The sequence below is a fragment of the Lichenostomus cassidix genome, chromosome 2 (assembly GCF_008360975.1).
Source record: "Lichenostomus cassidix isolate B80296 chromosome 2, HeHo_3.0, whole genome shotgun sequence".
Lineage (NCBI taxonomy): Eukaryota > Metazoa > Chordata > Aves > Passeriformes > Meliphagidae > Lichenostomus > Lichenostomus cassidix.
In genome coordinates, this window is record NC_139482.1 from 51,165,065 (window position 1) to 51,189,230 (window position 24,166).

Sequence of the window (24,166 nt, forward strand, 5' to 3'; positions counted from 1 at the left end):
GTGTTTTTCATTTCTACAATCCATGGAAACCCCAAATAATAGTTAGATTCCCTGTTCAGGTATCTTTATTGTCCTTCTCCCAACATACATCAGCCCCATACCTCTGATTTATGAATGCCTTTTCAACATATCTACTCCTTGCTGTATTTCTTCTTTTTTGGTAACCAGTACACAAGTCTGCACTGTTACAATTGAATAAGGAGTAGGACTTTGAGTAGGAGTCTGTATTACTTGAAAATATAAGCAGAATTTTTTTGCTAGATTTTTCTTCAACTTGTAGTGCTCTGGCAGTCTCTGCCACAGAACTCTGCAGTTACTGAGCACTTCATTGCTTGAGCTGGGTTCTGTACTTCATGGGAAGTATATGTGTGGTAATAACAGAGCAGGGTTTTTCTGATGTACTGGCAGTTTTACCAGGGAAAGAAGACACATTCAGAATGTTATCACATCATTTCAATTCCAAGTCAAAGGAACTCTGTATTTCCTTAATTCTTACATTTTATATTCTACCAATCATCAAAGCCAAAACAAACAAGTTAATGTATGGTGAGACAGATAGACACCGAGAAACTATACAGTAGTTGCTCAGTTTCTTGAAGACTAGTCTGGGCTAATATTTAAGCTTCAGTCTCATTGCTTAGAAGAAAAACATCTTTTGTCAAGCCACCTTAAGTTCACTGTGGTTCCAGGTTAGTGTAGCAGATTTTACCCATGGTCTCTATAGGGGAAGGAGGGGAGCATTTTACTGTTGGTTGCCTGGTAGGGAACTGGTGGGTGTTGTGGGTCTTAGCAGTGTTATTTTCAGAAAATTGATGCACCTTTTAACTCATTGTCATCACCAGTCAAACAAAAGCAGTTTGTTTCTACAGGGGAATCAATAACAGGGAAAATATATTATGGTATTATGGTGTCCTAGGTTGCAATATTGATGTAGTTAAGTATTCTATTACCACCAGCTGTGGGCCATTAGCTGCTATCACCCACTCCGGATGACAGGCAATGGGCCATCCTTAGCTATTATCACTTGCTAATGGCCCACCCCGCATGACAGGCAATGGGCCATCAGGGACCCACCGTGTGACTCGTGGACTTATCTCATCCCATTGTGAGATGCTCTGCCAAGGAGGGAGGAGCCAGGTGTTCCCACCTGGATATAACCTGGCCTTGGAACTGCCTGAGCTAGCCCTGTCTACTGGGTTCCCAGAGGACCAGAGCTACTACTGGATCTTCAGCTGGAGACTAGACCTTCACAGGATCACCGCTTCAACTGGACTACTTCCGTTGGACTGCTACTACCACCCTAACAGGGTGTTAGGTTGTATCTGACTTTGTCAGTGCTTTTCCTTGTATTATTTCACTTATTTTTAATTTCAATCTTGACTTGTGATCTCCCACTGGTTTGTTTTCAAACCAAGACATATGGCTTAGCTGGGAACACATGCTTTTTACCTTTTGCTATTTTGTCTTCTGTTTAAGGATAGGTTTTCCTACCATTCATATTCACTTGGTTGTGCATTAGGTCTGTGTGATCTGTAATCTGCACAGAAAATTCATGCTGTCAGCAGTACAAGGACAGTTTTTTTGTTTCAGTGTTTGCTGCTAGTGTAATGTATTATATTGATCCACTCTAACCCCTGAAGAATTTTCCTGGTGGTAATGAGAAAAATTGTATATCTCTTCAAGGAAGTAAAAGACCTTAATTTTCATGCAAAACTATATTCAACAGAATCATAAAGCCCTAGACCTGGTAATAAAAATAGAAGCTGATGCTATTAATACATCATTCCAGATACACAGAGCACCATTATGTGGCTCCTGGGTTGAGTAAAACTTCATGTAATCACAGAGACCATAGACTTAAGCTCTGTAAAGTTGGAAACTTCACCAGATGGCCATTGTCAAAGCAGCTTCTAAAGCCTTTAGAGCTGAAATGTTTCAGGGCCCTAGATATGACTTAGTGTTAGCTTTTTAAAATACAATTACTGAACATAACTGATCTACATTATGGAAGTAATAATAACAATACTTTTATCTAAGGACCCAAAAGCTCTTAACCAAGGCTTTTGAATACTCCCTTTCTGCTTATAGGAAATAAAGTGTTCAGAGTCTTGAACAACTGTGTGAGAGAATTGAGCTGGAACAGTCCAACTCCATGGCATATTGCAAGCAGTCAGGTGCTGTTTTCTGTGTGTCTACGCCTGGGAAAGGAGAGTGCTCCTGTGGCTGTCTCTGTCCCTGACAGCTGGGAGATGATGTTCCAGTCACTCGGGGTGGAATGTCCTCTACAGCAGTACTTTTAATCTGGAGCAGGGCCAGCCTTTGAGTGGTACTGTTTGTACATTGAAATGCTGTGTGGCAGGAATGAGTATGACACATAATGACCTAACCTGAAATTTTCTTTATTTGCTCTGTAAACTGTGAGGATATTACTGAAATGATGTAAAGAACTGGGGATTCTATGGCCCAGATATACCACACTTACCTGAGTAGCTTGGATATGGAGTGATATATCTTAGACCCTTTATATTCAGGACAGACAGGTAAGTACCTTCTGAGACTGGCCTGTATTTTAGGGAAAATGGTTATGCCCTTTTAAAAAGTACCACATGTTGGCCATGAATTTATGGTGCTTTAATACTCAGCCTCAAAATCACGTAATGGTATTTACCAGTAATGGGAGTAAATAACTGTATTTGACATTTGCTTTTCTGCAGTCAGTAGTTTTTTTTTTTCTTTTTTTTCTCCCAAAGTGATTTTATTGTGTCTTTTCACGGTCTGCAGATCATTCCTGAGAGTTTTCTTGGTGACTGTTTTTGTTCTGTCTTTTAGATTGATTTGATTGTGACTTTGGGAGGACTTGGAGGACGCTTTGACCAAACAATGGCATCTGTGGAAACGCTTTTTCATGCAACAAATATCACTCCTTCTCCAGTGATAGTTATCCAGGAGTGCTCACTGATTTACCTGCTTCAACCTGTAAGTGTTGGAAAAGTTACTTCGTAATAAAACTGACCTTCCACCCACCCTGATGCCGTAGGTCTTGAACCATTAAATGCTCTCTTTCTCAGCTGTGTTCTGTAGGGTCAGAACTAAAATATAAAATAAATTGGAGGCAAGTGGACAGCAAATGATGGGCTCTGAATTCCTGCCTTGGAAAAGACTGTGTTTAATTTGTTCAGAATAGATTTGTTTAAAACGGGAGAAACAAGAAAACCAGAAAGTACGAAAACTGAATTTGGGTAAACATAGGATATTGATTATAAATGGGAAAAAAAATTAAATTAACATTTTAAATAAGATTCCAGTACGTTTAAATTTAGCACACAGCCCTTTTGCAGGTTGAGTAACAATAAGGATGTCTGCAATAAGAGGAAGAAAGAAATGATGTAAGAGGATGTTATGAGGGAGTTCCTGACATACACATCAGGCAGAGCTCTTATGCAGTCTGAGTGGTGCAGTTCATTATGATGGGAATCCATCCAGCATCAACAGGGGAATTTATTTAAGATGTGTTATTTCTGTGGTTTTTCAGATCTGTTATTGCATTTATTGATTCATAAAACAGCACACATGAAAGATCTTGCTGATCTTCTGCTTCTGAGATTTAAATTAAAGGCAAATCTAAACATCAAACACTGTTCTCTAACAGTGATTAATTTATTTTTTTGAAAATACCTTTTCCCCTTGGCAACGTTTCTAAAAGCTTACCTAACTTTCCCACTTTCTCTTGGAAAGCTTATTCCAAATAACACAATTCCAAATAAAAAGCTTATTCCATATAATACAAATAACATTCACAGGTGAATTTGACACAACCTTGCCCCAGATATGCTTCATTGTAATTTGAGAAAAGCATTAATGAGGTTCTATGAGATTATGGATTCAAAGCCACGGGGGCAGATGCTCTATTAACAATTTGAAGCACTGTGTCTGCAGGAAAGGTAGTAGGCACAGGAGCTCTTCTGCCGGTGTGATGAGGAATTACTCTGATCATTAGTTGCACAGCTAAATGGATAGAGGCAGCAGAGTGAGGGGCAAAGAGAGCTAAAGGATAACTGTGGTTAAAATGTAAAAATGAGGAGTAACTTGCTTGTGATTGATCTGTGAGTGAAGTCCTTCACTGACTACTGTAAATTTCCTTTAGGATATTTTTAAGAACATGTTGAAGAGCTGAAATAAGGTGGAGAATTTCCAGTTTAGCTTACAAACCTCTTGCTCAGACTGGAAAGACTTTTAATTATTTTCATTCATCTTTCTCATAAGTGCCTTTAAAATGCCATGCCTAAGGTTACTTTCACAAGTCTTCCATGAATAATTAAACCCTTTACAACTTTAAAAAAATTATCTGTGCATTTTAAATAGAAATGGGAGGTTGCTAATTGTTTTGTTTGCTGAAAACTTCTCTGTTCTGTTTTTAATAATGCCATTCAAAAAGCATTTAATTTTTTTTTTTGTAGATGGGCATAACTCCACAGGAAACTTCAGGCAGTTTCTAGTATACAGAAAAAGGGGGCAGATATAGGGGCAGGCCATTTTACCAGTCTTAGTGCTTTGACACAAAATTGCTTTTCATTGTTGATTTAAACCTGTCACTGTCACTATCTTCAGTCAACTCTTGTGGTACCTCCAGACAATAACATTAATCCTGCATAGTTGTTTTTCTCTAAAAAAGTGAGTAGTTGATGAACTGAAAGAAACAAGCATCCTAAGCTTGGAAGTACTTTTTTTTTTTTCCTTTTTCTTTTTATGGAGTTCAGCCTTATATTTTTCTCTTGCAAACAGCCACAATCATGACATTCTCTCTTTTCCCCCTCTCCCCTTTGTAATTTAAAATCAAGGTAGGAGGGAGTTTAACACAGCGGGGGACCCACTGACTTTTCGAAATGCAAGTCTGGAAACTGTGCAATAAATGAAGCAAGGTTTTGAGATTCAAATGCTAATGCAAATGATAAAGTTGAGAGCATGTCGCTTTTCCTATAAATGTAGATTGGAAACCTTTCTCTCTTCAGGAAGAAGAATCTGATCTTCGTTGGGTCCTTTGGATAAAATATATATGAGCAAAACATAATTAATGGTTTTGCTTCCAAATAACATTAGCCTTTGGTTCAGTATAGCAAGAGAGTGGTTCTCTGTCATGTGTACCTAGGCAGAGTCTAAAATATTTGGATACAGCAGATAAACTGGTAATTCCATAAGAGCCCTAGGAAGGATACCAAGGGAAATGACAAGTCAAGATGCTGAATTTATAGTTACTAACTCAGAAACTGAGAGGAGGATGATGTGAGTATGTATCTAAGTACACCATAGCATCTGTTAATTGCTTTGAGAGAGAGTGATTTCATATTGTCACACCGTTGGTATAGAGGGTTACATTAGAAGAAATATATCAATATTTAACACATTTGTAAAGGGTCCACAGCATTATAGGAAACATGCTGATGGATTTGCTAAAAGTCTTCAGGGTGAGAAGAGGAAGACAGCAAGGACAATGCCTGATTTGGGTTCCACTGCAGACTACCAAGCAAGGTGGACCAGGTAAACAAAGCCTTTTTTCATCAGCCAATAACATTCCAAGTACTGATGGTAAGAGTAATTAGCACTTTGAGTATTGAGGCATTTCTTGGGAAATAGATGGACAGACAGTGCAAGTTTTTAAAATATATAGATAAAAATGTTTTGGCATGGAAAGTGAAGAAAGATAAAAGGAAGTAAACTCTCTTATGTTCATTTGTGACCTTTAAGGATGAGGTCCTGTAAGGGAAAGAGAAAAAAGATGGGAATAATTACATCCCATAAATAGCTGTCTCCATGATCTCTATAGAGAAATTTGGTGGGAGGCTAAAATGTAGATATATGCACTGCAGGTGTCTGAATTTAGATAAATGAATTCCAATATATGTCAAACTACTAAACATGTTTAAGAAAAGAAAGCAGGCATGAAATGAGCTGCACCTATGGAAGGGCCCAAACAATGAGAACATAATTTGTGACTACAGAATTTGTAAGTTGACAGTGAAAGATTTTCTCTTGTCTGAATGGGAAAGGAAAACTAATGACAAGCAGCCTAAATGAGCACTTTTGCTCAATCTTCACTAAAGCAAAATATTCCTTTGAGCAGATAACCAACACAGTTAAAATCAGTGCCAAAGTCTGAAGACTGTAAATTGCTTCAGAGAAAAAGCAAATAAATGATTGAGCTGCCTTTGATTCTGCCAACTCCAAGGGCTGTTACTTTTTTTGTGCCATGCAACACTAATTAGGATAGGAGTCAGAAATAAGGAGACTTTGTAAGAATTCTAGGACGTGATGCTTGTTCTGAAGCAATTTCTAATGTGATGGTTGGAATTAAAAAAAAAAAAAAAGAAAAAATGTACCTGTATACTGAATAGATGTCATATTTCTTTCTGTAGTGGAGGAGGGAGGAAAGCCTGAATTTTTAATAAGGAGTAATCAGTCTTTATAAGCAGGATATTTTATGCAAGAGTTCATACATTTTATGTTTGAAATTTGGTAATATCAATTACCATTAGACTATACTCTGGCTGAAGAGCATAAGGCCCTTAGAGTCATGTTTATCATGCCAGCCATGCTCAATATGAATGGCTTAAGGTTTCACATACATACTTTCTCATTTTCTGGTTGTGTGCTTCTCAGGAGTACAGAAACATTAGCTTCTGTACACTGAGCATAAATTATCTTTTATCTGTGAGTTTTATGGCAGTTTGTAATACAAGGTAATAGGATTTATGACCAAGAAATGAGAAGATGTCCAAGAGTTAATGAGGCCTGTCTTTTACATATACTGAGCAGTTCAGTTTTCCTCACACAGGATTCCAGCCCTAGGATGTAGAGAAGAATTGCTGCCTACACATGAAAATGTGTTACAGCAGCATATTTTTGTCAGTTAACTAACTCTTTTGAAAGAGTGTGTGAATACTTTGATAACCCTTTTTCTTGCACCCAGCTTTTCTTCTGAGTGCATGCTTGCCTTCCCTGTGAGAAATGATGAATAATTTAACATTGTAGGTAGTGGCCCTGCAGCTAAATGTGAGCAATAAGAATCAGGAATCCCATCCCTTAGTCTTGGCTCTTTACCACCATTTCCTTGAAGAGAAGTATATTGGATAGTCTTTTCATCTCACAGTCTCCTAGATTGTAAATTGGGTAAAACCCATGTCCTTCTCTGAATGGGTACTGTGAGGCGTTTAGTTATTTACAAAATGCCATTACATCCTCAGCTCTGCACTGGGGTGGAACGTAGTATCATGGTAATAGTAACAACAGTATTAGCAAGGCCCTTAATTAACATAAATATTGTGACACAGGAAGCTGTGCAGATAATTAGTTAGCACGGTCCTGAGCACGGTTTCAGTGGGAGCCAGCCATCCTGCTCACAGATGGTGTCTGGGCACACTCTGGGTTTAGCACAGGCCAGGAGCTGCTTCCGAAGCGTTTGGAAAGGACCACCTTGTCTTGGGGCCAAGAGACAACAGCCACATGCACATGAGCACTGCTGTGCTGCTTGGCTGGAGTTCCAGAGGTATTACCTGAGCCATTTTACAGGTGCAGACAGAGGGACTTGACTGAAGTCAAGTGATGAAGATCTGCTCCTAGATGGAGACACTGCAGTAGATGTGAGAGAAGGTGCAAAGACTGGAAACTTTGCTGGGGTTTATTGCTGCAATTCTCTGTGCCAATGTGTGTCCATGCCTGTAAACTTTAATGGAAAGTTCAGGGTATATACACCTTCAGCTTCTGAGTTTTTCTCTGCCAGCCAGTGCCTTGAAATTTGCAGGAACCTCAAGAATAAGTTATCTGATTAGTTTTGTACTGCCTCATATATGTAAGAAGCAGATCAGGCTTGCATTGGCACTCAATGAAGAAAATGCATAGTGAATGTGCCTCTTATGGGGGATAATTTTGGAATTTGGAAATTTAATGTCTCCTTTTCCTATATATTTTTGGTGGATAAATTCAGTTGCAAAAAGATCACAATTGTAAAGGAAGGCATTTAAACATATATCTCATATTTAAACATATAATTAGTACTTACAGTGGTTATTGTCCTGAAGGGCTGTTTCCTGTTTTATATCTTCTCTCAAAGAGCACTGTTGGAACTTAATCTACTTGACAAAGCAGTCAGTCTCTGTGCCTCAAGCTCCTTGTGGAATTCACATATACAGCTTCTTGCTCTTTGATAAATACCTCTTTTTGTGACTTTTTCAATGAGAAAGCCATCCATTCAGCTGGACAGAGACATCGCAATGTCAAAAATATGAACTGTGGAAAAGTTTTAATCAAGCCCTTCTCTGGGACCCTGACTCTTTCACAGAAAACCTTGCAGAAAGGGATTTTATACTTCCAGAGCTTTAGTATTACATTGAAGTGGCTTCTCAGAAAAAAAAAAAAGTTGCTATGTTGGTATTCCAGCTGCCTTAGTTTCCTTCTTTAGTAAGGGACTTTGAGGATTTGGTTACAGCTCTACTTCTGTTCTTAAAATGAGACTTAAACTAGAGACTGTATTTTTATTCTTTCCTGGGAAAATCCAGCTGGACCAGTGATCATTCAGTCATTTTCATATAGTGGACCTGTGTAAATGTGACCTTCAGAAGGCCACAGGTCTAAAGGACTCAGGTTTATTTCATGGTAGTTCATGGCTATGAAGTGGTGTTGCTCCATGTTCACACAGGGTTTCTGTGTTTTACTGAATATCAGTGATCCAAAATTAATTCATATTTGTCATAACTTTCTTACCTGGAAAAGATTTATTTGCTATCTTGTTCCTCACTGTTACAAAAGGAAACTTTTAGGTGTATTTTCTCTTTAACAGCTACATTCTTTGTAACTTTGTTCTATTCCATCATCAGCCGATGTGTATGATGAAATATACAAAGTTTATATAGAATCTTAGGACTAATAATTAGCTTTTGAAATAGTCAAATCCTTTTAAACAGTTTATTTAGCATCAATTAAAAGTGCAACCTGCATCAATGTCATGGATGACATTTAATAATTATGGATTACTTCTGTATGAGGCAGACATATGTAATTTTTTTTTTAAGAATCTCATCCTATAGCCTTTGCTTAGACAAACAAGAAAAAATTCATAAAACATTTTGTTAACTTGCAGTTTAAAAAAGTACTTATCTTTCAGAGAAGAAAGGAAAATACCAAGCCATCATTGCCAAGTGAAAAAGAATAATCTTTACTAAATGAGATTTTCATCAGGTTATAATTGTTAAGAAACAAGTCATATTCTATAGAAGGACATGGTAATCATGCAGCTGTTTTTAAATTCACTTAATAGTGAATCTTAATGATGAAGACATCTTAATGGTGTCTGCAGGAGAAGGTGATGTAAGGAGTCTAAGTGGATTACTTAGGTATTTCTAAATTCTGAAGTCATCCAGTTTGATTCTGAATCAATAGCTTGCACTTGGTAAGTGTCAACAGTTCTGCTCGCAAATTTTCTTGATCTTTGTCCAGATTTTTAATTAGTTACTGCAGCAGCTGATAGATGATTATCTAGCAGAATCTTGGCCCTAAATAAAACTATTCCAATGATATTCCTGCACTCTGTTGTTGCTCCTAGCTGCTGTGATATGATCTTGTCAATATGATAATATATATTTTGTTGCTTTATGGAAACCATAAGAAGCTGTCCACTACAAAGCTAATTATCTTAGAGCTGGTTTGTTGGGGTTTTTTTATCCCAAAATTGTCAATTACTTTTCTTTCCTTCAAAATCTTAATCCATCTTTTCATCCCCTCCCTTGGCAAACTTCTTTCTGCAGTCATCTGATACTTTGGGCTTTTGTGTGCAATGCAGTATTAACAATTTTGTTCATTATAAAATAATTATTCTGCTTTACATTAAACAGTTGGCAGAAAAATACAAAATGTTTGCCTTTGGCATTTGCTTATTGGTAGGAGCTGATATATAAGCTGGGATCAATAGGAAGCTGGTAAAACTTTGTCCTGTTTTGACAATATTGGTAAGCTGAAGAAGACCACAGCAGTATTTTCACTTGCTGTGCGTTCACTTATCTTTATTCTGTAACTGAACAGAAGAAAGCTGGAGTGTGTGTGTGTGTGTGCTCATACTAGTTTTATTTGGGCTTTTTCCCAGGTAGGACTATACTCCTACATGATGATTTTGTAGCAAGCTAAAGAATTCCTAAGCATTTTTTAATAGATTTTTGGCCAAAAGGAAAAAAAGAAAATAGCAAAAGCACTTTAAAATACCGTTAATATGGATTCCAAATTTGATCAAAAGATTGAAATAATTTGTACATAATTTAATAAGCTTTCTATTTCCACAATGTGCCATATTTTTGTACTTTAAAAAAGAAAAGTTATGTAAATCCGTGTCTATATGAAGGTGTCATAGACTAGTACTTTGCAGATTGACTTGGTCTTATTGTTTTGATTATGATTTAAAATATTTGTCTATCATCTAACACATACAAGGAGTAATGCACTGTTTTGAATTTCAAGGTCAACCATTAGACATGACGAAGTAAGGGGACTCAGAGGAATAATTATTAACACTTTCTGTGCCTTCCCTTATCAGAGGCCATCCTCCTTATTAAGCAGTCATCATACTGCAATATCTTACTTTCTTCATCCAATCTTGTTTCTTTTACTTTCGTTTTCCTTTTTTCCCTCTGGGTAATTTTTGGATCCCATCAACTGTCTTTTTTTAGTACATCATGTTCTCTTAAGTTTTTAAGTTTTTAGTTTAGTTTTGTCTAAAATGTTCTAACTTTAAAACTTGAGCAGCCCTGAAGACTTTTGCCAGGTTTCATCTCCTCCCAGCAGTTACAACAGTGTGCTATGAAGCATTAATTCATCAATACCCAGTCATTCTGGCATCATCCATTCATAGAATCATAGCAACATATTCCTCTTGGGTCTCACAGTGTTTCCTCTTAATTTTATTGTACCAATGGCCAGTGGCCCCATCTTTAGAAGTGGAAACTACTGGGGTGATACCTGTTGCAGCGTGCCTTTGCATCACCCTGAAATTATTGCTGTGCTGTAACTCTTTGTTCAGCTTTGTTGTGTTAGCCCAAATTTCTCAAATCCTGGGATTCTGTTCTCCCCACTAAGTGACACTGTCTTTCTGAGGGCAGCTTACTGCCTTGCTTGAGGTGAATCTCACCAGTTTTGTAGGAGCAACTTGCCTCTTTGAGTATTTCAGTGATAGTTGAGGGGTATGGGATTTTTTTCACTCCCCGCTGGAGTTACAGAAAGTTGTGTAGGGAAACTAACAAATATCAGAGGCCTGTAGTCAGTTACAGAGCCTTCTCTGGAAAGAAAATTAATGGAAAATATCTTATTTCATACAATCAAAAATATAGCAGGGAAAAACAATATTATTGTTCATAGACTGAATGTAAATAACAGTAAAAATTGAACTGATAGTAGGTGAAAAATTATTATCCGCTACAAAATTGAAAAAATCAAATACTGAACACTTAATTGTTGACCTGAAGGGTTTGTAGAATCCTTTAGAGGTAAATTTAATAATGGTCTTTTCTGTTCATGTCTAAGTACTGACAATAGTTAAAGTTGTAGAAGGTGAGCATCTGTATTCTGGCCTCAGTTATATTTGAAAATATGTTATCTCTTCAATTCAATCCCTTTGTGAAATGGCTTAGGATTTTGCAATCCCATACAGTATCACTGTTAATTCTGCCTCTGCCAGGGCAGTGATGTCAACTGTATGGATTTTCAACATTTACTCTTATTGTTAAAAAAGGGTCAAAGCAGAAGTATGATAATATTTGGTAATATCAGAGGTTCGAGGGAAAATGCTGTACTACACTGATAAGCAAGATTTAGGTAGAACTATTTAGCTTTGCCATGGGAAGTGATTGACTTGGCAATCCGAATTTTCTTCATGTTGATAACAACTGATTGCATTACTTCAGGACTCTCTCTGCTCTAACAGAACATCCCGAGAGCAGATGGTGATCAGGGATTGAATTCTTCATTGTCTTTTAAGGCTGTAATGTGTCTGTCACTCTCACGTCAACTCCAGTCAAAACTACTTGCCAGCACTGCAGTTGGGCCAATGACCTTCAGGGGAAGCACAGGCTTCCTACTCTTAATCCTAAAATCAAGGAACTTGGAGTGAATATGTTTCTTTTAAAAGCAAGAAAAGAAGTCTGGAAACAATCTCCCAGGATCTGTGAGGAGGTTTCAAGAAGGTGAAAGTAGGTTTATTCCTGAGATGCACAGCAGAAGAATGAGAGACAGTAGCTCCAAACTGAGATGGAATGAGATAATGACAGGACAAGGGGCAGTGGTTTTAAGCTGAAAGAGAGCAGATTTATTAGATATTGTGAGGAAATTCTTTGCTGCAAGGGTGGTGAGACACTGGAACAGGTTGCCCAGAGACGTTTTGTATGCTCCATCCCTGGAAGTGTTCCAGGCCAAGTTGGATGGTATGCTGAGCAACCTGGAGTTGTGAGTGGCATCCCTGCCCATGGGATTCTATGATGCTATGAAATTAGGAAAAAAAAGTCCCTAATCATTCATCTGAAGAGATTCTATGGCAGTTTTCCAAAAGGGAAGACTGAGGAAAAGGGGACAGAATGAGAGCTCACTATGTTGATTTTATATCCTCAACTACATTCCCACAAAAAGTGAACATAAAATTTTGAAAAGTTGTTAACATGTCGGCATTGTGTTTCACACTGTCCTTATATGCTGTTTTTTAAACATGAAGTCTGACAGTGACATTACTCAATTTGAACCTTGAGTCACATGAGCTGTACTGGTCTATGACCAACTTTTCAGCATTGCTGGTTTGCAAACAGTGAGCATGAGTTCCAGCCCCAGCCCTGGAGTCTGTTTCACAGATGTAGCTTCCTTTTGCATTTTATGTACTATTTCTATAGTGTATTCACTGTCTCCCCTACCATACTCACAGGTAAGCATAGGAAGTGTGGGTTAGATGAATGGACTGCAGGGTGGATCAAGAACTGGCTGAGTGTCAGAGCTCAGAGGGTTGTGATCAGCTGGAGGCTTGTAATCAGGAATCTGATGAGTCCAGTCTTATTGAATTTACTTACCAATGACGTGGATGAAGAGATAGAATGTACCCTCAGCAAGTTGGCTGATGATATGAAGCTGAGGGGAGAGGCTGATACACCTGAAGGCTGGGCTGCCACTCAGTGGGATCTTGACAGGCTGAAGAACTGGGTGCAGAAAAAACTGATGAGGGCACGTGTAGGGTCCTGCACCTGGGGAGGAACGACCCCAAGTATCAGCACAAGTTGGGGACTGACCTACTAGAGAGCAGCTGTGCAGAGAAGGGCCTGAGAGTCTTGGTAGGTGACAAGCTGTCCATGAGCCAGCAGTGTCCTTGTGGCCAGGAGGGCCAATGATATCCTGGGACACATCGGGAAGAGCATTGCCAGCAGGTTGAGGAAGGTGATCCTGCCCTTCTACTCAGCCCTGGTGAGGCCACATCTGGAGTGCTGTGTCCAGACAAGTTGCTACTGAAGAATGTCCAGCAGAGGCCGCAAAGATGACCGGGGGTCTGGAGCATCTCTTATAAGAGACTGTGGGAGCTGGGCCTGTTCAGAGCAAAGAGTGAGAGATGATCTTGCTAGTGCATGTAAATATCTCAAAGGCAGGTGCCAAGAGGATGGTTCCAGACTATTTTCATTGGTGCCCAGTGACAGGATGAGGAGCAATGGCCATAAATTTAAACATGAGAAATTGCAACTCAATATGAGGAAGAACTTCTTTATGATTAGGGTAGCAGAGCACAGGACAGGCTGCTCAGGGAGGCTGTAGAGTCTCCCTCTCTGGAGACATTCAAAACCCTCCTGGATGAGTTCCTGTGTAACTCTGGGTCTAAGTCACACTGCCTTGGCAGGGAGATTGGACAAGATGATCCCCAGACGTCCAGTCCTAACAATTCTGAGATTCTGTGAAATCTAGGCATTGCTTTTTGTATGCCATAAAAAATCTCAGATATCCAGAGGTGGTTTAGCAATCAGGGACAATGAACTAGTGTGAAAGTCTATACCTTTTGGCTAGAAATGTTACCAGTACAGAATAAATGTAAGCATATGGCAAAGCAGATTAATGAAATCTAAGCATGTGCTTAAGCACTTCATTGAACAGTGGTCTGCAGATGTAAGTATAGTTACCTCATCTGGTGTGGAATTCCAAGTTCAGATTTCTCTGCATTTTCCCATCCACATGACATCCAGTGGTACTTCATGGGGAGTATCAGCATTTCTGTTGCATCAACATCTGTTTCTGAATGGTTAATTTTCATTAAGAGTTCCCATCCATTGTTAATTGAATTATAGCCTTCAATTTCAGCAATGTCAGGTACCTGAGTGAGAAGAAGGAGCTGCACCCAGAGAGGAATCCTTTTATTCTGGTGATAGAATAAATTATCAGATTGAAGAATAATTAGCTAACAGAATTCTCTTCTACTAACCACAGTGTTGGCAATGAAATGTGCCCTTACGTTATGAGTCTGAGTTCTTCCTACCTCATAACTTAAAGGTTTTTAGATATAAGCATTTAAGAACTGCATTGCAGTAAGTATATCTCTCTCAATAACAAGGTCACATTGTTCAGTTCTTCTTCAGATACTGCATTTCTTTTGGGGCACGGGAAAGAGGAAGACTCTCTGGTTTAAAAAAAAAAAAAAGTATATTTTTCTTCTATTGTTAACCACCAGCAGTTTTTCCTCAACTAGGGGACACACTTCAGCGTGAACTGAGAGCAGCTGAGGATCTGGAATTAGTCTTCTGTAGTGATGATGCCACAGGCAGACAGTCTCATTAGCTGTGAGCTTAGTGATTTTTTTAAGGAGGAGATGCCTGTCTCATTTATGTTAGAGTAACCTGGGAACTGAGAATAAAACTGATAAGATATTCACTCCACCTAGGGTATTGACTGAAGCTTTAAAGCAATTAGAAGAGTATGAAGGGAGGACTCAGTATGTCTCTGAGGGGCCACTATGTCTCTGCATAAAGTCCTAGACCCTCCTGTCCATTCAGGACTTTGTGGGAGTTATTTCCACATGTTGTAGGTGTGTAAACTACCACATGCAGCCTTAACCCATCCATGCTTACTGGTTCTTGAAATCCTTGAGGAATGTGGAGAGTCTGGTGTATTCCTGTTGAGTCAGATGGGTGGCCACAGGCAGAACTCTTGAGCAGCAGCCGGATTTAACATAAACAAATCCAGCTATTCTGGTGTGCCAGATGATGTATGCCACTAAAGAGGTGCACTTCACAACCTGTGCAGATAAAGGAAATAGTTCATCATCCCTATTACACATATTTTATCAATTTTCTGTAAGCCTAATGATACGAACTGAATTAGTAATGCCTGTGTCATTTCTTGGTCTTTCATCTGTCTGACTTCTGCCTCTCCTTTCCTGTTCACAAGCACTCGGTGAAACTGCAGAAATATCAGACCAACATGTAATTTCCAGTTAATCAATAGTAATGCCCTTCATGAACATCTTTCTTTTTTAAAATTCTCTTTTGTACTTAAACCTAGTTCCAGATTACTGTACTAAATGCATTCTGTGTCTTCTTAGGGGGGAGGTATTATAAGCCATTGTTTTAGAAAACAAGTTTTCCAGCAATAGTGTAGGAATTTTTTAAGTACTTCTAGTATGGAGGCCCACTGAACTCTCAAACATATTCCTAGAAAGCTCTTAAGGAAATAAAATATTTAAATATTCTCATGTTTTAGTCCAAGTCACCTGAGAAAGTGAATAAGTTTTAGTTATTTAATGAAGTCTGTTAAGAGGCAGAGAAGTTGTGGTGCCCCACCCCTGGCAGTGTTCAAGGTCAGGCTGGATGGGGCTTTGAGCAACCTGCCCTACTGAGAGGTGTCCCTGCCCAAGCCACAGCCTTCAGATAATGAAGTGAATGTAATTGCTCATTTCTGTAGCCCTTGAAAACTCTTGCATGATGATGTTCAAATTCTCATCTTGAAAGACAGTAGGAGCTCGTGCTTCTGTGACAGGCTGGGTCAACCTCTGCAGTTCAGTGAAGCTGACGCCCTGCTGGTGTCTCCTCCTGGCAGGTGATGCCTGCCAAATGCCTGCATCTGGTTGCTCCCATGCAAACTTCACTTTCAGCTGGGGGAGTGAGAACCAGATCATCTCTCCTTGAAGTTTGGCAGTATTTCTCCATGGGACTCTGGAAATGCAGGGTGATTTTAACATCGCTGTTTTATAATTGGATGATTTTTTTCCCATTTGAGGGATAAAAATCCAAAGTTGAGTCAGCAAGAGTTTACCTGAAGCTGATTATTTTGATAACTCCTACTTTGTAGTCATCTTGGAGAGGGGAAAGTAAAGTAAATCTGAAAATCAGCTTATTATTTAGACATGCTTGATAGTGGCCTCTACGCTGTTATACTGCACTGAACTGTTGTACCATGATTCCTTTCCCTCAGCCTGTACACCTAAAATCAGATTACTGTGGCTATGTGTATTCTCAACATTTTTTATTGTGCAGGGTAACTGATGTGCAAAGTCTTCAGTGGAAAAAGTTATTTTTGGAAGAATCCATAAGATGACAAATAATAACTTGCCTAGCTTTTTATACAGGCTCTGATCTTCCATTAGTGAATCTTGGACTACATGTCAAGGCACACTCTTTAGCTGGATCTCAAGGTATATTACCTCCTATATTACAGAGGGGGAGAGAGAGACAAAGGTGTGAGGAAGTGAAATTATTTGTTCAGGTACTCAGGGAGTCAGTGCCATACTGAAAATTGAATCCAGTTTTCCAGGTTTCTATCTCCAGTGACCTGTCAACTGGGACCTGTTTTCACCTTGATGCTTGTGACTTTATTAGGAGTGACCTTTAGAGATGATGGAGATTTTTACTGAAAGTGCTTAATCCTTTCAGAAAAATCACAGAAGCTCACTTTTCTATAGTAGTCAAAGACTCACTCTAACTTCCTCAGGAGAAATTGTGAAGAGATGGATATGTATAAATAAACTCAGTTCTTAAGAAGCCTGAGAAAAAAAATATTATGCTTGAATCTGAGAATGCCATGGCTTAGAGTGGCCAAATATGTATGTGCCAATTATAACAGCTGATTATTTTCAATGAACAATATATCCAGGAAAATAAAAAAACAAAGAACTAGTCTAAGTGTGGCAGACAATTATTAGAAATAATATCTTCTACATTTTAATATCTTTCCGCTTTCTGCCCCTATGCATAACTGCTGTGACATCCAATAAATAAATAAAATATTTCTCATCTCCATCAGAATTTTTCAAGTTCTATTTCAATTTTCATAAGAAAAAGCAGTTCACAGGAGACATCAGAGGATTGATGTTTTTTTCCCTCCTGCCTTTTTTAATGTTTTAGAGATGTGTAGGTTAGAGATACAGAAGGGAAAATGACCATAGCTATCGCAGTCTTTCATAGGCGAGTGAGAAAAAGAAAATCCTAGGATATCACATAATAGAGCTTACAACAAAATTTGTTCTTATTCTATGAGGCATCTACAAAATACATATATCATGTCCCAGTACAATGAGCTGTCATGAGCACAGCTTATTCAAGAATAGCAGGAAGTTGTAGCTCCTTTAGTATGTAGCCAGACAAACTTTTGTGGTTGGATGGACAGGGACATTTTCCCCTTTTCTTATCCAAACTAATCTCTAAATATGCATGTTGTATAAATCCCTAAGAAAGTAGTTGATTCTTTAATTTCTTGTAAGAGCTGCTGACCTATAGTTTTAGAGAGGCCGAGTTTCTCAAAATTAGTTTAAAAATACAGAGCTGAATGTTTATTCACCATAGTTGTGTAGATCTAGCATATATTTCTTTCTCTCTGAAATTAAGACATTTCAAAAAAATATGTGTCAAGTAAAGTATTTGAAGTGTAGTGCTCAGCATGGAGGAAGAGACTGAATACGGTATGAGCAAATCAGAATCACGCCTGTCCTTTTATAGAGGGAAGACAGAGGGGGTTTTCAAGTGTTGGGTTAGGTTTGTAATCTAGGCCAAGTTAGGCAATAACTTTGGAAATGGAGCACAAACGTTTGTACTTAATGTGCTGCAGGAGTGAAATTGGTGAAAAGATGCAGAGAAGAAAAAGGCAATGCAAATCTTGCAAGTTGTGTATGAACTGGAGAGTGCTATGGACTGTAGACAGCCTACAAAAGGAAAGCATTAAATGAATTACATGAAGAACTAGCAGAGTAAGGATATGGTAATTATTTACTGGGATAAAAAATGTGAAGCATTTGTTGTCCTTTTGTATAATTTAAAATTATACATTCTAAAAATTTAGAGCTATCCAATAAAGAATATTTAGCCTAGTTTCATTAGAGACACATAATATGTTCTCAAAAATGGAACGTGATATTTGAAGGAGGTGGTATTGACCATAGTGTTACAACTGTTGTGCTCCCAGGAGCATGATGGATGGATGGATGAATGGATGGATGAATGGATGGATGGATGGATGGATGGATGGATGGATGGATGGAATATGCTTATAAGTCATTTGGGGACTGTGTGCCCAAATGTGCCACTTTTTTTATTGTTGGGGACAGAAGAAGCAGAATGATATTTATTGAAAATTACTTGAAGGCTGCTCTGAACTGTCTAATGTTTCTGCTGGTTAAAAAGGGTGTTTTCATTTTACAGTATTAAGACAGATTAGATAAAAACTGTGTAAGTGTTTTAAAATCCAGCTTTCATCTTGATGGAAGTGCAAAGATGAGTCTGTTCTTGTAATTTGTAAAGCAAAAGAACTAAAACAGTCTTGGAGTCTTCTCCAATCATCTGTCTGCATCTGTTTTTTAAAAGGAAAAAAAAAGTAGTATTGGCTTTACAACAGAAATATCCCACAGACATACATCCTGGAAATATATGCACAACTTCAGAATTGTGTATACTGCCATTTACTTCATTAGAATATTTTTAAGATGTAGTTGTTCCATGTTTGACACTTTTTGGATCTAAGGCATTGCTCAGACTTACAGACATGTTTTATGCATCAGCAGGAAAATGCATCTGTTTATGAGAGAGCTAATTGGAAAGTGGAAGGACACTATTTAATGCTGTCTGAACTTTTGTGTCTGTGCAGATGAGAAATTTTACACTTCTCTAAGACACTTGCATAATTGTACTGCCCAGAAGAATGAAGCTCTTTGCAGGGGGACAAGACCTCATTTACAGGAATTAATTTTTCAAAAGGCTACCTGAATCCCCTAAAACATTGTTCCTGACCCCACATTGGTTTAACTTACTATCTGAGCAACACTAGAAATAAACACCTGCATTTCTGTATGTGTGAGCATTGAATGGTGAAAATAAGATTACTGCAGTTGTTGAGAATCGATGAGGAGGAAGTTTGATTCTCTATTTCTCTCTTGACTGATACTTATGATGTATGGGAAATGTGGGTGTATTTGTGTACACAGGTAATAAAACCATAGAGAAGCTAAAAGCAATTTTTGTAATAAAGCATTGAGTTTAAGAGCATCTGTGAGTTCATCAGTAGATAACCAGCCACATTTTGAGACGGTACAGGCAGAACATATTCTGGTAGAAAAACATTCTCTTAGGCAGCAAACACACACTGTATATGTCATGCGTTTTTATTATTACTTCCATATTCATTAAAGTTTAAGGCTTTAAATGACTTGTCAAAATGTTATGCCAAGCTGAAAAACGTTGTCTTGATGTGCTGTAGCATAACAAGTCTTATTGGCATTTCTAGCACTCTCAGTAGTCAAGAAAAAAAGTACATTTTTCAAGTCACTTGTATGTTTGTCTCCAATGTGCACTTCTCATTTTTCTTCATTCTTGATATATTTTTCAGAATTTTATACCTTTCTTATGTAACTCTCATCTAAAATGTGATGGGGTTTGCTTGTACACATATATAGATGGTCCTGGTTAGGGAAAGTCAAGTTAGATCTGAATTTACTCTAAGATCTGGGGAGGTTAGATTAGAGGCTTAGTCCAAGGCCATCCCTACTGTTTCTTTTATTTGTGAATAAGAGGGATTTGTGTAGGCTTGAGTCCTTCTGCTTACTGCAGTATGAATAGCCAAATTCAAACATTGTTTGAGTCCTGTTGCTCTTGGGACAAATAGAAAAATATTCTGAGAACAAAGACAGTAAAAAAAAAAAGGAATGGGGAGTGAACAGAGTGAAAAAGCAAAGAGGAAATGAAGGCAAAAAAGAGAGAATAAAGGTGTGGGAAATGTACTCCCTGTGTGCTTGTACATAAACCATGTGCCCAGTAGGATTTGTCAGCAGTGCATGGGAGTTTGGGATGCTTTATAGATATGATACATTGTAAGTAAGCACCTGCTTCTGGCAAAAGAACTTTGATTGTGGCAGTTTCTTAGTTTTTAAGGAATATATAGAATCTCTTAAAGGAATTTGGATAGGCTTGAGTCTGGAGTAGAAGTGGATGGGGAAAATATTTTGTCAGTGGTATAGTGTATCATACCTTTATGTAAATACCCTGTATGTATAACATTACAATACAAAAATTCTGTTTGATTCTAAAGATCACTGTTATAGCTGTCTACAGATAATTGTATTGGACCAAATAGGAAACCAGTGGTTTAGACAGTTGGTCAATACATCTGAAATAAGACAAAAAAAATACATGGAGGAAGACAGTGATGGTGGCATTAGAAAAATGAACACTCCCATTTTTAAAAAATGTTCTAAAATCATTATTAACATGTTTTCAGAAAATATTCAGTGGGACTCACCTGACCTCCCAGTGGACCCCAGAGAATGTTAGCAATGGTGATGTTAGTGAGAGGAGAGGCAGGTGGGCACTGAGTGCATTTGAAAACAGCACTCTTACTTATCACTGATGTGCAAGAAAAACACTGCAACAGCATGACCTACAACAGACTTTCTTTCCAGTGACAGCTCCACTCTATAAGATCTTTAGAAAGGAGCCCTTTATAATAACAGCCCATCTCCCATCTCAAGAAATGTCTTTTCTGCCAGACTTAGCCTTTTCTCTGAAGTATCTTAGACCTAAAGTAAATATCAGAACAGTTAGGCATCTTTACACTCTGGTTAGCAAAACTTAATTTAAAAGTAAAAGCATTTTTACTGGATCCACTGATGTCAATGACTTAGGAGTGCCCAAATGAATTTTTATTATTCTGGAAACAAACTAAAAGCATTAAGTTTTGTTTTTTGCTTGTCTCTGCCTAAAGCAAATTTTTATGGTCAGGTTAGGTTCTCTTGAAAACAAGCTTTTATAAGTAAATACTCATGGATGATTAACTGTCCTAAAATAAAAACGTTGTCGGATGTTTAAAATGTGTGGTGCATGAGAGAGAAGGTATGTACGTAGTGACCTGAAAGCTAATTTCTACATTTCAGTGCATCTGCAATGATTAGTAAAACCGAGGCACCTGCAGATATACTTCCAAGGACTTGAGCTCAGGGAAAGCATGTCTTTTTATTTTAGTTGATTCTGGTGTTTGAGAGCAAAAAACAATTGTGGCATGGTGAAGTGGTTTCCTAGCTTTTCCAGAATAAAAGTAAGGATGTCTTAAGCAAAGCAGACCTTTCAAGACCAAGACTATTTTTAGAAAGTTTTTGTGGAACAAAGATCAACTGAAGAAATGGCACATGAAGAAACATGGAGAAAATAATGCAAATGAGTTTACATAAAATGTTTTTATATGTTCTTTTGCTGTACTCATCAGTAAAATACCAATATACAGCTGGCCAGTTGCTTGTCACTGTCAGAAGAAACAATTGCATTTTGTAAATTGATTTTCTTAGAGTGGCATTTTAGTTTCAAGACAAATCTAAGTTTCAGATAAACATTTTGCACTTTAATTTGGCTTTCCTCTTTCATTGTTATTTCAAGCAGTATAGCGTCTGTAATTAATGCAATGGACTTGCTTGAATAACTGTGTAACTGACAAGAGACAGTCCTTTTTGACCTCCATTTTAATATTGAAAAAAATTAGGAAAAATTAAACAACTTCTGCCAAAGAATGAATAAAAGATGGTTTGGAAGGTTGCCTTTTTCAATAAAATAGCAATATTCTGTTAGATGATCCATTCGTTGCTGATAATTGGTCCTTTATTCAGTGGAGAAAGCAAATATTTTTTGGTGGACTTTCATTTCTGTTCAACTTATACGGGAATCTCATTTTTTTTTATTATTTTTATCCTCTACTTTAGAAGTATTAGATCTCACGTAGGTAAAAGTTCAGGTAAAAGTTTGAATTACAGTTTTCCTCTGCTTGTGTGTCCCAATTTCATAAGCCTTTTTTCACTCAGGAGTAAGATGAAAGCACAGACATCTGAGGAGCAGTGGCTCCGTCCCTCTGGGTACCAGGAGGCAACTGGGGAGTCTGGCAGCCCCACCTGTCCCACAGTCCCAGCCAGGTGGCAGTCCCAGCCCCAAGCACTGGGCACCTCCATGGGGATGGGGACAGCACAGAGTGTGACCCCAGGAGAGCAGGGCCATGGGGACCCGGTGACACTGGGCCAGGGGCCGATGGCCCCAGGTTCTGGGCCACCAGCAGAGTGGAGGAGCAAGGGGCTGGGCAGGCACAGTCAGAGCTGGCAGTGCCTTAGAACCCCAACAGGGTGATGTGGAGGGGGTTTAGTGGTTAAAATTAGCAATGTGTCAGTGAGTTCACCTGAGAGGGAGGTCCAGGAGCTTTTACTTACTGAATGAATTAGGCCCTCCACTCTGCATATGCAGCTTTTCCATAAAGGCTCCCACCCTAGAGTCTGCTTGGGACTGCTGTTTGCTGGTAAAATTAAGGTTTGCTCCTTTACTCAGCTTTTCTGGGCACCGGAGGACAGAGAAAGTATTGTGAGAAGTGGATGGAATGTGCAAAACTGCACGACTGCTGGTGAGAGATGTTGCATTGCCTTGACGACGAGTATGTTTTCAGTCTGCTGATTGACATTTTGCTTACTTCCTTTGCTTATAGTTTCATGAAACCTGCTGATTTTCAGACAATGGAAAGAGATTTCATCAGGAATGTGAGCCCTGGGTCAAAGGACTTATTTACACAGGGGATTAAAACTGAGCAGGGCCAAGCTCTGCATGGAAGTATAAGGTGCAGCAGCAGTAGCGTGTTTCATGTCTTGCAAAGGCAATTACCAATAATCTTGTTTGAGGATGAAAATGAATAGTCATTCATGTTTCTCAGAGTAGGTTTGGATTTTTTTCTTTCTCATGTTCCAGTGGCTGAGGGAGCTCTCCCAGTCAGGCAGGTATTGTGGAACTGATCTTTAGACAACTGCAGAAAAAGCATTCTGGGGTGCTTTTTTCAGCCTCTCGTTAATAATAGCTAACCTGAAAGTGAGAATGGATTGAATGGGTTATCCACATATCAGCTGACTTTCTTGTTTATACAGCGATGCCTGTGAAACTTTTCCAAGGAGGGGGAAATTTTGGTTTTAAATTCAAAACAATGAGCAGCTCTTCTTTGGGCTAGGCAGGAGCTGCCAGAAGTAGAAATGTAAATGCCCTGTGAGGATCTAGGATGCATTGACTTCCTCACTGTCCTCAAGTTAGCTGAAGCTGCTGCAGCATATTTCAGTAGTGATTCAAATCCATGATTGTTGGATGAATCTGTGGAAGTAACATAAAACACCCCCTATATTTCAGCCATTTAAATTTATGGTAAAATATTGCCTCACAATGAAATGAAGATTTGGCCTGTAGTCTGCTGGGTTTTAGTTGTGCTACATAACTACATGCTGCACTGTTCACGTAAACTGAGACCAACTGTGTGCCAGTAATTTGCAGGAGTCATTAACAAGGTTTTTGAGGAAATGGTGAAAATTAAACATGATCAGATGGATGGTTAATGGGCATTTACTGCATAGTCTAGTCACTGAAACATAGACTCTGTCATTCACAAAGTCAGAGCACATTTGTTCATTTTTGTTCTGGCTCTGCAGATGGCAGTGTTAAGAGATTATGCATTTTTGGATATGTCTTGAAATATTTTTGCATAATGATAGGAAAGCAGCAATGAAGAAGAAATTCTTGAAGTACAATAGGAATGTTCTGTTTACCAATGAGCAGAAAGTACTGTAAAATTTTGGGCAAGCTTATCTTAATAAATCCATATGTTGAACTCTACCTTTGGCTGCTCTCCAGCCTCTCAGTCT

The 24,166-nt window shown here is 38.5% G+C and overlaps 1 protein-coding gene across 6 annotated transcripts in view; it reads left to right on the forward strand.

Moving 5' to 3' along the window:
• The window catches only part of TPK1 (thiamin pyrophosphokinase 1), a 301,751-nt gene that overhangs the window by 189,414 nt on the left and 88,171 nt on the right, over window positions 1-24,166 (forward strand). For all 6 annotated transcript variants that reach the window (XM_085051533.1, XM_085051531.1, XM_085051528.1 and 3 more), the window contains one exon: window positions 2,830-2,976. In XM_085051533.1, coding sequence (XP_084907659.1) covers window positions 2,830-2,976 — 147 coding nt within the window. The remainder of the gene's footprint in view (window positions 1-2,829; window positions 2,977-24,166) is intronic.